Source organism: Crinia signifera, chromosome 6, assembly GCF_055691185.1.
Source record: "Crinia signifera chromosome 6, ASM5569118v1, whole genome shotgun sequence".
Classification (NCBI taxonomy): Eukaryota; Metazoa; Chordata; class Amphibia; order Anura; family Myobatrachidae; genus Crinia; species Crinia signifera.
In genome coordinates, this window is record NC_139222.1 from 242,244,560 (window position 1) to 242,262,120 (window position 17,561).

A 17,561-nucleotide genomic window follows, 5' to 3' on the forward strand; every position below is an offset into this window, starting at 1 on the left:
CCCATGTGTATGTATGTGTACTCGAACTGCTACTCTCCAAAACACAGGAAGAAATAAACACTGCTTAATGATAAAAAAAAAGAAAACAGGATATAAAATTATTAAATATATTTAGAAATATACCAGTATTTTGAAAAATCTACTAAAAAACATTTTTGAGGTAAATATTGTCCTGCCACAATGGATAAAAACTGGATTCTCTGACTATGACATTTAATTATTCATAAGAAAAAATTACAAAGATCCATCGAAAAAAGGTTTATTGGATGTAATGTTACCTATACAAAATGGTCCCAGACATATTGATATTCAGATACCTACAGTACAACAAGGCTATGCAGCTTTTGTAATAATCTTAGCCTTCAGACTGAATACTGACTTTTTTACTTCTTTATTCTTCAGACAGTAAATAAAAGGATTTAGCATAGGCACAAAAACAGCGTAACCCAGAGCAAAGAGCTTGTCCAGTTTTGGGAAATAATTGGATGTAGGTTTTATATGCAAACAGATCATAGTGCCATAATAAATCATCACACAGATTAGATGGGAGGTGCAGGTGGAAAATGCTTTATGTTTCCCTTCTGCAGATTTTATCTTCAGAACGTTGGAGATAATAAAAATATATGAAACTAATATAAGCAGAAATGTAGAACATCCCAGTAGTACGCCTTCTATATAGTTTATTATTTCCACCATGGCTATATCACTGCAGGAGATCATCAGCAATGGGGATATATCACAAAAGAAATGGTCAATAGGACGCCCTGACCAAAATGACATGTTAGATATAAGGACAGCGTGTCCAACTGGATCCAAAAAACCCACAATCCAAGAAGCAATTGAGAGACCGACACAGTTTCTTATACTCATTAGAACAATGTAATTAAGAGGGTGACAGATTGCCACATAGCGGTCATATGCCATGGCTGTGAGCAGGATCAGCTCAGTAAGAGCCAGGGATAAAAATATATACAACTGAGATATACATCCTGTAAATGAAATAATTGTATCTTTTGTGAAGAGCATATAAAATAGTATAGGCAGAATATTTGATGAGGAAGCGATGTCAATGATGGAAAGGTTGAACAAGAAGATGTACATGGGGGTGTGCAGATGGGAATCAGCAGAAAAAACAAAAATGATGGTAAAATTTCCTAAACATATCATGGAATAGGCAAATATAAGTAATACACCGACTGGAAATTGTAACTCTGGGTCATCTTCTATTAAACCCGACATTGTGAAATCAGTCACATTTGTATAATATTCTAATGTCATTCTTATGCAGAAAAAGACCTTTTTGAAATAAAAATTGTTTAATTTACTTATTTAATGGTTGTAAAAAGGTTCATTGCCCAAAATTAATTTTTATTCTATAGTTATATAAACAGTGCTATTTCTAATGCCAGGTGAGCCATGCTCTTGCACCGAGCGATTAAAGCCAGGGTCATTGTGGCACCCTGCAGCAGGTTCCACTGAGTCTCTGCTCACAGCGCTGAGACTGAGGGGCGAAGGCAGGACTTACCCAGAAGACGGACAGGAGAGAGAGCCTGAAGAAAGTGAGGGCGACAGGAAGAGGGGACAGAGGTTGCGGGCACGCACGAGGCAAGGCCGGAAGAAGGAGAAGGGGAGAGGGCCGCAGTGAGAGTGAACGGGGAGAGCCAGCAGTAGGCGGAGGTGCCCAGCAGCCGGAGGAAGCCACTTTGACGGCAGCAAGGCGTGCAACGCAACAAGGAGCCGGAGGAAGCAGTAGCTTAGAGGGAAAACCCCTCTCCCCGCGCTACAGAGACAGAGGCGGGCCGCATCTCCCACACCCTGGCTGGAGCTCCCTTCAGAGAGGAGCCATCCCGACTTGGTGACCCCGCAGCAAAACAGTGAGTCCGGCCCCGGTGGCTCTGAGAGTGTAAATGTGTGTCCTGAGTCAGAATGCCATAATGGAGCCCAACAATTGTCCGGCCGCCTGCTGGGGAAATAATTAGCCTGGCCTCAGAGGGTTACAGAGAGCGATTACCCTCCCATTGTTTCCTAGGGAAAGTTATACCAGTGCAGAATCAGAGACCCCGGTACCCACTTGACACCACCCTACCCACTACCCATCTACTGGCAGGGTCACTTGGCTAATTGGCCACACCGAACATCCAGAGACTGACCCACCAGCCTCACCCCAGAAAAGGAAGGCAAATGCCTAGTAATTTCTGTGCCTTCATCCCTGGCTCATATCCGGCCTATCAAGGACACCCAGGGCCCAGCTCACAGAGGTACAGATGGGCTAATCCTCAAGCCGAAGGTAAGACTCAGGCTACTGATCGGTAGGAAAACCTGTTAACCCAGGCTATTGATCCATATGAAGGCCTGCCAAAGGTGAGACCCAGGCTACTGATCCGTAGGAAGGCCGGGTTGTCCCTTAGAGCCCCCCCCCCCCGGTGAATGGTACAGTAGGAGCAAGTTTCATCTTTGCTCCTTTGGTCATGGCTAGCCATGGCTATTCTATTGTTCTCAGCTGCAATACAATACGTATTGCAGCTGAGAAAAATAGAATAGCCATGGCTAGCCATGGCCAAAGGAGCAAAGATGAAACTTGCTCCTACTGTAGTTAAATCCTGTGTATAGGCCAAGCCCAAGGCTGGGGCCTAGGAAAATAATTGGGTACTGGTACCATTGGTTCACATTGTGAACCTAGGACAATAATTGGGTACCGGTACCATTGGTTCACATTGTGAACACATTGCTACCTGTTTTAGCAAGAATAAGTAAGATATAAAGTGGTTCATGAGAGTAAAGTAGTTATTCACCTAGAGATGTCCAGATTAACCATGATGTTGTTTGACTGTGTAAGTTTTTGTCTATTGTAGTCAGATGTATGTTAAAAATTCTGATTCACGCCAAAGTGTGCTAGGTAGAGCATAGTTGTTATGTAAATGCTAGTACGCTGAAGAGTTACTATTGATTTCAGTGATTTGCACTACTGGCCTTGTGAGAGCAGCATATGGTAGGCCAAGAGTGTGATATTTGCGTTTGCTGATTAGTAAGCAATAAAGCTATACTTGTTTTTTAAATCTCACATGGCTGTTGCTTCCTCAATACCCCGGATTTAAGATCTGAACCTGACCGTGCACATCACACTTGGCGTCATACCGAACAGGATCCGAGTCAGGTTCGGAGGACAACCGAGACAGGAAAAATGGAGCAACCACCAGCTCAACTGCCAGCGCAACTAGCAGTACCAACACAAGGTGAGGCGATACCAGCACCAGTAAGAGAAGCGGCACAGGGCAGCAGACAGCAAGACCAAGCCACTGCAGCGCCAAACACACCAATCACACTCCCATATTATTTTGGGGCATTATGGTTACCCAGCTACAGCGGAAACATGAACAAGCCGCCAGGAAACAAATTTGTGGAGTTCAAGAACAAAATGGAGTCAACGTTCCTGCTATACACCCTACATGAACAACAGAAAGTTCAAATCCTGATAGGACAGCTGACCTGGATCTGCCCTCCGTGAAGTCGTATCATGGCCACCGGAACACAAGAAAGATGTAACAGATACTTAAGAGACTGTCAACCATATTTGAGACAAAAAGTCTCCCGGAGTTGAAGCTAAAGCTTTATGGAAGGAAACAGCAACCTGGAGATACGCTACGGGACAATGCCCTCAGCCATCAACCCAGAAGAAGCTAAAAACTCGGATGAGGCACTGATCATCCAACTCACAGAAGGGGTGGCAAGGGAAAGTATGCGTGTGCAACTGAGGTTACTCCGTCGACAGATGCCCGGGAAATCGTTCATTGACTTCAAAGAAGCCGCCATTGCGGTAGTTGGCACCCAGGTCGAGTGAGAAGATGAATACCCTGAGTTATTGGGTTTTCAAGATCAGCAGACCCTACATGGGCTTACAGTCACCAGCCCTGACAGGATCAGAACCAGCAAAGACATGGCTGTACAAGGTGGACAGAACCTCCAGGAAAACCGACTCCAGGCTCTGAGCAAACAGATAGAGGAACTGATGGCAGACATGAGGAGAGAAATACACCGGAAAAGTAAATCGCCGACCGGCGATGACAGGGAGGCGGGGTGGAGAACCGAACGGTATAGAGCAGCGGGAAGCCGATGGGACCCCCAGAGGGAGTCAGCCAGCCGAACGACAGACCAGTTTGATGGGAAAGGACGGCCGGAGGTGCCAGGAGGTGGGCCATATAGAAAGGAACTGTTACCGACCGGAGCCTTTAAACACCGTCACCCCGAGGCCAAGGGCCGAACCTCGGGGGGAACACCGGGAATAGATCCACACCTGAGGAAATGGTGGCCCCAAATCGTAGGACAGTTCCTGAGGGTTAAAGTGCTGATCAACGGGATAGAGACGCTGGCCCTGATAGATACAGGGTCGCAAGTACCCACGATACAATTAACCACTCTTCAAAAATACTGTGGAAGAGAACCACTACTCGCACCGACCCCCACGCAGTTGTAACTGGTCTCTAGCAATGGCCGGGAGATCACCTGCACCGGGTACTGGGAGGCCGATCTGAAGATCGGACAAACGCACTTACCCAAACAAGGGTATTTGGTGACTACCTGTGGAGAAGGAAAGGTGTCCCCTATCATCCTAGGCATTAACATCCTAAGAAATTGTCATGAAGAGCTGATTTTGGCACTAAAGCAAGAACTGTTCACCCAAGACCACACTGAGAAGCAAACCCTGCAACACACCATCTGCGTCCAGAGGAGCCAGGTGGAGAAGAAAGTGCTGACTACACAGGTACAAGGAACTGTCAAGTGGTTTAATGTTTGAAGTGGGTATGGCTTCATCAACAGGAATGACACCAAAGATGATTCTTTGTCCATCAGACGGCTATAAAGAGAAACAACCCACGGCAGATTCTGAGAAGTGTTGAAGATGGTGAGCCGGTGGAACTTGATGTGGTGGAAGGAAAAAATAGTGCTGAAGCAGCAAATGTGACTGGCCCCGGTGGTGCGCCGGTTAAAGGAAGCCGGTTTGCTCCCAACAGACATTGGTTCTGTAGGTGTTTTACCGGGCAAAGGGAGAGAATGCTGCAGAATCTGGTGGAGGGGGTGTAAGTAGGAACCAGGAGTATTTAAGTTTAATGTTGATGCGTGAGGACATGCCCATGAAATGTAAGGGGTGAATGTGGCACCCTGCAGCGGGTTCCACTAAGGGAAACCGTGAGGATTATACCCACCAGCAGAGAGGGGGTTAATTCCTCTCACAGCGCTGAGACTGAGGGGTGGAGGTGGGACTTACCCAGAAGACGGACAGGAGAGAGAGCCTGAAGGAAGTGAGGGCGACAGGAAGAGGGGACAGAGGTTGCAGGCATGCATGAGGCAAGGCCGAAGGAAGGAGAAGGGGAGAGGGCCGCAGTGAGAGTGAACGGGGAGAGCCAGCATTTGGTTGAGGTACCCGGCAGCTGTAGGGAGCCACTTTGACCGCAGCAAGGCGAACAGGGGGCATCCTAGTACCTGGGCGGTGCGGTGCAACAAGGAGCCGGAGGAGGGAAGCAGCTTAGAAGGAAAAACCCTCTCCCCGCTCTACAGAGACAGAGGTGGCTGGAACTCCCTTCAGAGAGGAGCCATCCTGACCTGGTGACCCCGCAGCAAAATCCAGAGTCCAGCCCTGGTGGCAATGAGAGTGTAAACATGTGTCCTGAGTCAGAGTGCCATAATGGAGCCCAGCATTTGTCCGGCCGCCTGCTGGGGAAATAATTAGCCTGGCCTCAGAGGGTTACAGAGAGTGATTACCCTCCCATTGTTTCCTAGGGAAAGTTATACCAGTGTAGAACCAGAGAGCCCGGTACCCACTTGACACCACCCTATCCATCTGCTGGCAGGGTCACTTGGCTAATTGGCCACACTGATCGCCCAGAGACTGACCCACCAGCCTCACCCCAGAAAAGGAAGGCAAATGCCTTGTAATTTCTGTGCCTTCATCCCCGGCTCATATCCGGCCTATCAAGGACACCCAGGGCCCAGCTCACAGAGGTACAGATGGGCTGATCCTCAAGCCTCTAGCCCCATTACATAACAGAGGGATTCTAATGTATAGCCAGGATCTCAGAGACTATTACCTCAATAGCACCATCTTGTGGTGTAAAGCAAAACGTGCTACTGCCTTATCTATTCTATAAAGGACATCACTGCCCATGAAGGAGGACTTTCCCCCTGTCAACCCCCGGCTATCGATCCGTAGAAAGAGAAAGAGGTGGTCGGCTGCGCTGTACAAGAGAAAACTAAATAGTAATAATATACTAAAATAAAAGTAAATAGGTCAGGTGTATGGTGAAAAAGATATAGACAATTTATTAAAAAATCTTAGAACATCAATTGAATTAAAATATTAAGAACAAGAAATGACACTGATGTTTTATAGTCACCCTTTGATCGGTCAGTGAGTCCGGTCCGTTAGAACTTTGTAATTTGTAATCCGTTTGGGATAATTGGTGTGAATGTGGGTCCGCACTCCACAATGTTCCTGTTGGTAGAAAGTCACAGCAGAGTGAGGGGCCAGTTCACTTAGCTGGTGATGTTTCAGATTGGTGGGTGGCAGTGCCAAACAGGTCGATGGTGTGCACTGGTGGGGAGCACTGGATCCTCTAAAGATATTTTGCCGGGCTGTCTTTAGGAGGTGGCGTGCCTCCAGATGTTGTTAGCCTCGGATAGATGTTGGGACCAAAGTGCCTTGCTCACCGATAGTGCAGGAGTTGTTAGTATAGGCAGCAGTCCTACTGAGATTTGCAGAGCTCCTTGCTGGAAAGTTGTGGAATCCCAGATCACAAATTGGGACCGTGGGTGCTGATTCTGTAGGGTGATGGGGGTCACTTGAGTGCACCTACGCGTTTCGCCGCTCTCAGCAGCTTTTTCAAGGCTGAGAGCGGCGAAACACGTAGGTGCACTCAAGTGACCCCCATCACCCTACAGAATCGGCACCCACAGTCCCAATTTGTGATCTGGGATTCCACAACTTTCCAGCAAGGAGCTCTGCAAATCTCAGTGGGACTGCTGCCTATACTAACAACTCCTGCACTATCGGTGAGCAAGGCACTTTGGTCCCAACATCTATCCGAGGCTAACAACATCTGGAGGCACGCCACCTCCTAAAGACAGCCCGGCAAAATATCTTTAGAGGATCCAGTGCTCCCCACCAGTGCACACCATCGACCTGTTTGGCACTGCCACCCACCAATCTGAAACATCACCAGCTAAGTGAACTGGCCCCTCACTCTGCTGTGACTTTCTACCAACAGGAACATTGTGGAGTGCTCTCTGACCGATCAAAGGGTGACTATAAAACATCAGTGTCATTTCTTGTTATTATTTTAATTCAATTGATGTTCTAAGATTTTTTAATAAATTGTCTATATCTTTTTCACCATACACCTGACCTATTTACTTTTATTTGAGTATATTATTACTATTTAGTTTTCTCTTGTATAGCGCAGTCGACCACCTCTTTCTCTTTTTTGCCATTGTATTGGGGTTGACTCTCCCTTTGTATAGACTGCTGCTTAACTAGCGTGACATACCCATACACCAGCGCCTTTTTGTGGATATGTTTATCCCTGTTTTCTCTTGCGATCCGTAGAAAGGCCTGCTGAAGGTGAGACCCAGGCTACTGATCCGTAGGAAAGCCCACTTAGTGTTAACACAGGCTATTGATCCATAGGAAGGCCTGCCAAAGGTGAGACCCAGGCTACTGATCCGTAGGAAGGCCGGGTTGTCCCTTAGAGGCACCCCCCAGGGAATGGTATGTGTCCTGGTATAAATCCTGTGTATAGGCCAAGCCCTAGGCTGGGGCCTAGGGCAATAATTGGGTACCAGTACCTTTGGTTCCCATTGTGTAGGTATAGCATACCTGTTTTGGCAAGAATAAGTAAGATATAAAGTGGTTCATGAGAGTAAGGTAGCTATTCACCTGGAGAGATCCAAAGTAACCATGTTGTTGTTTGACTGCGTAAGTTTTTGTCTATTGTAGTCCAATGTATGTTAAAAAACTCTTATTCACACCAAAGTGTGCTAGGTAGAGCATAGTTGTTATGTAAATGCTAGTATGCTGAAGAGTTACTATTGATTTCAGTGATTTTCACTACTGGCCTCGTGGGAGCAGCATATGGTAGGCCAAGAGTTTGATATTTGCGTTTGCTGATTAGTAAGCAATAGAGCTATACCTGTTCTTTAAATCTCACCTGACTGTTGCCTTCTCAATACCCCGGATTAAAGATCCAAACCTGACCGTGCACATCACATCTTTACATGAGAATTTCATGTGGACTGGCCATCCGAATAGAATACTGTTGAAAATTTCCCTCCCAAAATGGCTGCCATGCCTCAGCTGCTAGGTGGACCAATAGAACTTCTAGTAAAGGAAATGCATAGTCCTATGCATCCATGTGGAAAACAATTGGGTAAGGTAAAGTGTGCTGAGAGCATTGGTAGTGGAGCATTATTCCTGTCCCAAAGCATGGCAAATTAAGTAAGCAATTCATATGGTACACTATATTGGGGGTCCATGTGCCCTAATGTACAAATTGGCTCGTCAAAATATGAAAAACACACGTCAATCTTGTCATGTGTCAACAATTTCCATGTCACCCTTTTGATTCTGTCGACCATTTCCTCAAGCCAACCTTGTGCATGTTAACCTTCTAAATACTGTTGACCTAATTTCCGTCAATCTTATATTCCACACCCACTTTCTGTATGCAGGCTTGTCACAATACAGAGTCAAAATTAAGCAAAGAGCCTAAATGGCCTTAATATGGAAGGGCTTCATTTAGGAATGTGCACCGGCCACTTCTAGTGTTTTGTGAAGTGTGTTTTGGATCCGTATACCCGGCAGTGTTTTAGATCTGGATCTGTTCCAAAGCACCACCCTTCAGTGTTTCGTGCTTCGTGTTTTGGAGCTGTATTTAAAAAAAAAACAAGTAGCATCACCCCTGGACTGACACGACATACTTAGCATCATCCCTATTAGAATTATACAGCACACCTAGACTGATACGGCACAGGTAGCATCAACCCTGGACTGATAGGGCACATTTAGCATCACCTCTGGACGGATACAGCTCACCCAAGGAATTATACGTCATACTGGGCACACGCCAGAAATTATTTCTCACATGACAGCAATCCTGCAATTAAATAAAAAAAGAAAAAGTTTTTTTATCCTTTTAATAAACAGGGCAGCTCTCCAGGAATTATACAGCTGATTTAGCAGTACCCCACAAGTTATACAGCACACTTGGGTCACCCCTAGACTGATACAACACCCCTGGTATGATATGGCACACAGGGCCAGCAACAGAAATCTTGGTGCCCGGTACACTGATATCTCTGGGGCCCCCATAACCACGCCCCCTTGAGCAGAATATTTTTAGTATACTACATATTGAAGGGGGTCTGGGTAAGTACCCTTACAGGAATCCAGGCGGGTGCCTTTATAAACCATTTATAGGCACTGCACTGCCGCAGCTATGCTTACAACCGTTAGAACTTAGGGGCCCCTCATAAGCTTGTGTCCCCTTTGACCTCCCCCCCTGTCACCTGTCCTGATGGCACACTTAACAGACATTTCAGTAAAAAAAAACACCTTTTTTATTTTAATAAAAAAATGGGGGACAGCGGTCAAAACAGCTGGACTGATACAGGAACCTGGGCAGCACAGCTGGGCTGGTATAGCACACTTCACCCCCCTTGCAGTAAACATACCCCTTTTTTTATTTTCTTTAAAAAAAAAGGATAGCACCCTAGGACTGGTACAGCACCCTAGGACTGGTATACCCTCCATTACATGCCCATGTAATGAAGGGTATACAAATGGCATGTAGGATCTAAAGAAAACCGAAGGCTGATTAAGCTTGAGGTGACACAAACCCCCGAAGGAGTCTGAGCTGCCTGCACTTTAGGTTGTGTTTTGCTAGGGGTTTTGTTAAGATCAGTGTTAGCCAATTAGGGAGCAGGGGAGGAGTTTCTGGAGTTAGGAATAGTCAGGAAATCAGGTGATCTTCCTCTCTGATCTGGATTTCCCTTCCCTCCCTATTTTTCTATTCTTCTTGGCGGCGGTAAAGAACGGTCCTTGTTTAAATGGAAATCGTATGAGGATAGTGGGGTGCGCTCTCCCGACATTGATATGTCGCTAGCCCATGCTCCTTGGACAGGGGATGGGCTGCACCATCCGCACGGGTGGTTTGTGAGAGGAGAGTTGAACACCAACGATGTATGAATGGTACGATGTGATCTTACCCCTCTCTTTCTCTATGACCGTTCTTTAGGGCCGCCACCCTTTATAAAATTGACATTCATATTTGAAACGCCAGCACTCCTTGTCTGTCTCGTTATTTTAGTGTTAAGTTAAGTAAGGTTTAGATAAGTTATTAAAGTGTGGGGCATAAAGATTGCCGATGGTGAGTTTATGCTTGTGGCGGGGGAAGGAGACTTTGGCTTTAGGCTGCCCAGCTGGCACTGTAGCACAATGTACGTAAAGTAATAGTTCCATCAGTAAGTTACATTGGAACAGCCATAAGGCAGTCGCCTTAAGAAATGTAGCCTCCACAATACATCGGAACGGGTGATAGCTAACATGGAATACAAAGGGTCTTCATTTTATTCATCATATGTCACCTATTAGGCGACCGCCCCAGTCCTGGCACCTAATGCTGCAGCCTATTAAGCCAAATGGTTAATCAGATGGGATACACAGGGAGGTCCCCGGACTGATCATAGACTGACTCATGATAGACAGTCATATGGTCGACAGGGTCAAAAGGTAGACAGTCAAAATGTCGACAGGGTTTAAAGGTTGACACACAATAGGTCGACATGGTCTAAAGGTCAACATGGTCAAACGGTCAACAAGGAAAAGGTCGACATGCATTTTTTAAATAAACATTTCAGCCGACATGTGCCAACAGGCGGTGTTTCATGTCCTACCATCCACTAGGGCGTGGAGGAAGAAAAAAATAGTGTGCCGAGCGTTGCGAGGCCCCGAGCCCGAAGCATGGCGAGCGCAGCGAGCCAGGTGAGTGGATGCGGTATACTTAGACAGTGTCTATATCAAGCTATGTCAACATGGACACCCTAAAACATTAAAAACTCATGTCAACCTTTTTCCCTGTCGACCTTTTGACCATATCAACCTTTTTCATGTCGACCTTTTAACCATGTAGACATGTTACCTGTCAACCTTTAGACCCTGTCGACCTTTTGAACCTGTTGACCTTGCGACTGTCCACCATTAGTGGTCGACCATATGACTGTCTATCATGAGTCAGTCTATGTTTTATACCATAACCACACAGGGATCCTAATGGCTTGTATCAGGTCAACCCACAGCTGCTGTCCTCTGGGGTATGGATCATTGTTTCTCCAGCAGTTAGGTCGACATGCATTGGGTCGATATCATTAGGTTGACATGCAGAAAGCTCGGCATGGGTGTAGGTCGATATTAGGTTGGCACAAACATTAGGTCGACATGGGCATGGTCAACAGTCAAAAGTTTTTCCACTGTTTTTTTACCCGAATGTCGACACAGTTGACATGGACACTGAAATGTAGCACTGTGTCCCCTCGCATGGCTCGCAATTCTTCGGGCGCGGTGCCTCGCTACAGACGGCACACTATTTTATTCTCCAACCACACCCTAGTGGGTGGTAGGGCATAACAAACAGCCTGTCGGCACATGTGGGCTCTAAAAACAGTGATAAACCCATGTTGACCTTTTGATTGTCGACCTAGCCCAGGTCGGCATAATGCTGGAGTGGACCCAATGACATGTCGAGCTACACCCATGTCGACATTTCTGCATGTTGACCTAACGGTGTCGACCCAATGCATCTCGACGCAATGCTTGTTGACCTAATGACAGTATCCTGTCCTCTGGCAGGGTCACACTTGAAATTGTAGCAGGGGTTCTGCATTCACAGTACTGTGTATAGTGCTTATTTATTTTGTTGCCTGGGGTGTGGATCATTTGGTCACCAGCAAGGTGTTAGTCATTAGGTCGACATGCATTTAGGTCGACATGTGTATAGGTAGGCATGCTCGTGAGTCTAAGTCGACATGGGTTAGGTCGACATGGTCATAAGGTTGACAGGGTCATTAGGTCGACATGGTAAGGTAGACAGTGAAAAAGTCCACATTTTTTTAATGTTATTTTTATTTTTTACCCTTATGTCGACACAGTGAACATAAACACTAAAACGCACCACCGCGCCCCCTTGCATGACACACTATTCTGTTCTCCCAACATGCCCTAGTGGATGGTAGGGCATGAAATAGCACTTGTTGGCACATGCCCCAAGCTCACCATGCTTGGGGCAAACTATTTTATTCTCTCACCATGCCCTAGTGTATGATAGGGTATTAAATACCACCTGTCGGCTCAAAAAAAGAGTAAAAAACCTCATGTCGACCTAATGACCCTGTCGACCTAACCCATATTGACCTAATGACCCTGTCGACCTAATCCATGTCGACCTAAAGTCTTGTCGACCTTACAGCATGTCGACCTAGTGGTGTCGACCTACTTGGTGGTGACCCAATGACCCTAACCAGTTGCTTGTGGGAGGAAATGTATCATTATAATTACTGTATGTCAAAAAGAGCCACGTGCTGCACACACTTGTGTTCGTTTACAATCACTATTTTAGGTTATATTTTCATTGGATAAAGTTGTGACATTTTTATGTGAATATAAGTACCCCAGTTCTTTAAATTATTACATTCCATTTTGTTATTTTAATAAGTTTAAAATGTGATTAATGATAGTAACACATGAATAAACATATTTAACTAACGCAACACATTTCCATTATTACATAATACTTATATCATTATCATAATTTATCATAAAGAGATAATTCTAGGTTTGCATTTACTTTTTAAATATAGAAAAATCAAATCACTATAGTAAAGTGTCAGTGTATTTAAATATACATGTTGAGTATCCCTTATCCAGATATCTGTTATCCAAATTATTCTAGATTTTTTTTACGACTTTTTTTTTAGTTTGCTAAAAGCACTACTGGGGACATCTGTAACTGGCACTACTGGGGATATGGTATATAACTGGTACTACTGGAGACATCTGTACCTGGCACTACTGGGGATATGGAATATAACTGGTACTACTGGGGATATGGTATATAACTGGTACTACTGGAGACATCTGTACCTGGGACTACTGGGGACGTGGTATGTAACTGGCACTACTGGAGACATCTGTAACTGGCACTACTGGGGATATGGTATATAACTGGCACTACTGGAGACATCTGTACCTGGGACTACTGGGGACGTAGTATGTAACTGGCACTACTGGAGACATCTGTAACTGGCACTACTGGGGACATGGTATGTAACTGGCACTACTGGAGACATCTGTAACTGGCACTACTGGGGATATGGTATATAACTGGTACTACTGGAGACATCTGTACCTGGGACTACTGGGGACGTGGTATGTAACTGGCACTACTGGGGACATCTGTAACTGGCACTACTGAAGATATGGTATATAACTGGTACTACTGGAAACATCTGTAACTGGGACTACTGGGGACGTAGTATGTAACTGGCACTACTGGAGACATCTGTAACTGGCACTACTGGGGACATGGTATGTAACTGGCACTACTGGAGACATCTGTAACTGGCACTACTGGGGATATGGTATATAACTGGTACTACTGGAGACATCTGTACCTGGGACTACTGGGGACGTGGTATGTAACTGGCACTACTGGAGACATCTGTAACTGGCACTACTGGGGATATGGTATATAACTGGTACTACTGGAGACATCTGTACCTGGGACTACTGGGGACGTGGTATGTAACTGGCACTACTGGAGACATCTGTAACTGGCACTACTGGGGATATGGTATATAACTGGTACTACTGGAGACATCTGTACCTGGGACTACTGGGGATGTGGTATGTAACTGGCACTACTGGATACATCTGTAACTGGCACTACTGGGGAAATGGTATATAACTGGTACTACTGGAGACATCTGTACCTGGGACTACTGGGGACGTGGTATGTAACTGGCACTACTGGAGACATCTGTACCTGGGACTATGGGGACATGATTAGAAAATGGCACTAAATAATGTATGTGCAACATAATGATTGCTTATCATTCAAATTCAGTGCCTAAGATATTACACAAACTCTGCTTCAGTGTTTCTCCCACTTGTCCTCAGGCTTCCTAACAGTTCATATTTCCTAGACCAGTGGTAGCTAAGCCAACCCTAGCCCTCGAGAGCTACCAACAGTTCACATTTTCCAGACAACCTAGCTGCTGCACAGCTGAACTCATCAGTAGCGCACGCAGGGGGGGTTTCTGAGTACCCAGAAACCCCCTCCAGGAGTCTAAGGGCCCTCAGCTGAAAGCTGAGGGTCCCCTCTTTCCATGGGTATAAGAATTGTAAAAATCGGCCCTTGGGAACCGGAGATATCTGACTTCAAAACAGTGGTCCCCATCCAAGCCTGTTAATTAATTTCCAGTCAGATATTTCAGGTTCTGTCTGACAGAGTTTTTCTGATGATATATTCCAAAATCTGGGACTCTCCCTCTTTGATGGACACTAGTAGCTTGTCTCTACTGTTCCCAGAACTAGAGATATCAGCCTTCCAGCAGCTGGTTACTGCTCCAGCTCCACACACCTGGTATGTTGTTTTATATATTCGTTGGCAGATTGCTCTGCCCCCTGAACTCTGACCCCCTAGTCCCCACTACCATTTGGTAGGTGGGATTCTCTAGTTTATAATTCCATTCAAATCTAAGCAATCTTTTTCCAGGAACTGGAGATATCTGCAGTCAAGCAAGCTGTCCTCCCACCAGAAAATTATGAATAATAAGCCCACTCCACTATACACCCCTCCTCTGCATATTAAACATTCTCTACCACCCTGGAAGTTATGTATCAGGACCCCTTCATTCAGCCCAATGCCCCCTTCTCCCACCCCATCTCCCACCATCTGTGCAGTAAAGGGGTAATTAGTGGAAATTACTGATCCAGGCCCTACATGCTGAGCTGTTGATATAATACCCCCTAACACCCGCCGGACATCAAAGCTTCCCCCACCCCTACCGCTGGAGGATCGGTAGGGGCCCCAATACATTGCTATGCGCAGGGGTCTACACTGCTGTTGACGCCCCTGTATGTATGTATGTATGTGTATGTATGTATATATATATATATATATATATATATATATATATTTTTTTTTATTATTTATATACATTTGGTCTATCTATAATACTTTAACTGACCCGGCATATACTGGGTCACCTAAGTGTCCATCTCCGTGCTTTGCTCCGCCCCTCTGGAAACCCCCTTCTGAAAATCCTGCGTTTGCCACTGCTCATTAATCACTGACACATTTTAAAAGATACACAGATGGAGCTAATTAGCTCACTTGTGTTTCTGTGAGGATACCTGCAAAAATGCACTGTTGGTAGCTCTCGAGGACTAGGGTTGGCTACCCCAGTCCTAGACCATCTAGGTGCTGCACAGGTGTAATCCAGGGTTGCCTATCTGATCCTCTCCTTCAGGGAGAAAATGCTCTGTTCCTGGACTTCCCTGGTCATGTATGATTGCCATCACCTGTGGGGAGCTAGGTAATTGATAAGAAAGGTGTTTCACCACAGGTGCTGGCAATCATACATTACCAGGGAAGTCCAGGAACAGAGCATTTTCTCCCTCATGGAGAAGGTCAGGTAGGCAACCATGGTGTAATCATTACTATCACATTGTACAGATCCACAGGTACATACCCTCCATCATGACCCATTGCATTCGTTAAACAATGCTCTGCTCCTGGACTTCCCTCTTAATGTATGAGTGCCGTCACCTGTGTGGAACTAGGAAATTGACAAGAAGGGTGTTTCAACTCAGGTGACGGCACTCATACATTAAGAGGGAAGTCACGGAGCAGAGCATTGTGTACCGAATGCAATGGGTCATGTTGGAGGGTATGCAGGTGGTATGGAAAACATGAACTTGTCAGAGGTGCTGAGTATACTGTACATACCTCCCAACACTGTGCTCTGTTTCTGGACTTTCCCCTTAACGTATGATTGCCATCACCTGTGGTAAATTGCCTTTCTTATCAATTAACCTGTTTGAAACAGGTGATGGTAATCAGATATTAAGGGAGAAGCAGAGCATTGTGTCCCTCCTGGAGAGGGTCATGTTGGGAGGTATAGAGTTTGAGAAACAATAGTCTGCATGATTATCCTATTACTTTTATATACTGTAGGCTTACCATAAACTACCTTTAAACTGGGACACCTATGAATTACACAGGTTCTGTGGCTGGCTGACATGAAGCATGCATTTCACCTGATTTGAATCATTACACAGAACAAGTGTACTCTATAAAGTGATAATATAGTAATCCTACATACAGTATATGCTTTAAATGAACTAAAATTGCTTTTTTTGGTAAAGAAAAAAAATATATAACATACAGTAAATGCTCCAAGTGTCCATATAGTTACCTAAGTATGCTACCATCTTACCTGCTTTACCAAGTGCTGAGAGATGCTGGCTTTGTCATAGTGTGTGAGCAATAATTGTGCTTGCCACTGTTATATATCACTGTTACATCAGGAGATGAGAAAAGTTTTGTCCCTCAGGGACTCTACAAAGCTTGAGAAAAGTTTCTGTTCTAACTTTGAGAGAGGAAGTTTTTTCAATTCAATGATTATTGACTCTTGCAAATGTATTAGAGATGAGGTTTATTTACAAGGAGTCATTGCATTATCAATGACATCTACTGTACCCTTTTCTTGTGCTGCGTAAAAAAATTTTGCCCTGTAAAATATTATGTTCAACAAAAAAAATTTGCACCCATACCACCTACCAGGTGCCGGACATCCCTTCAAAATGCCCTCGCCAGATTGTAGATGATCTACTTGGCTGCAAAGTGCCTTCTTCATTCTAAAATTGGCTCTTCCCCACCTATGGTGATATACTGCCTCTCTTAATTGTAACTGAATATATCTGCCCCCCAGCACTGACCGGCTGGAGACTTCTCCCCCCTACCTTGGGACACTGTGCATAGCATTTATACGCGTGGGCTTAATGCACCCCTCTTTTTCTTATGACCTCAGATTCCACCATTATTAGTATTTCATTTCTCATTCCCTGCCACACTCCCTGTTATGCACATTATCACTGAAGGTACATTGTACCCCTCCTGCTTAAGTGGAGTAACCCTTCACTGATTGTGGACTAAATACAGTCTCTCTATTGGATACATGATATTGTGCAGTTACATGCACACCGAGAGACTGAGCAAGTGTGGTGGGTCATATATATTGCTATGTATATGGCAGCCCCAGCTTCTGCTTGGGGGAGCAAGCCGCAGTGGAGTCTGTGTGGAACCAGCACCCGCTCGACGCACTGACATGCTGCTGCCTACTGATGCCCACTGGCTGAGCACCAGAGGCGAGGTAGCCACCACACGGGTACGGCCATGGCAGAGACGACAATCCCCCCACTGATTCAACTGACTGTACACAGAGCCGGCACACTG

General features: G+C 45.4%; 1 protein-coding gene across 1 annotated transcript; it reads right to left on the reverse strand.

Annotated features, from left to right (window-relative positions):
- Positions 1–333: 333 nt before the first annotated feature.
- LOC146009733 (olfactory receptor 5V1-like) lies at positions 334–1,239 on the reverse strand. The gene has a single exon (XM_083150194.1). It carries the CDS (start codon positions 1,237–1,239, stop codon positions 334–336), a length of 906 nt encoding a protein of 301 aa, XP_083006320.1.
- Positions 1,240–17,561: the final 16,322 nt, after the last annotated feature.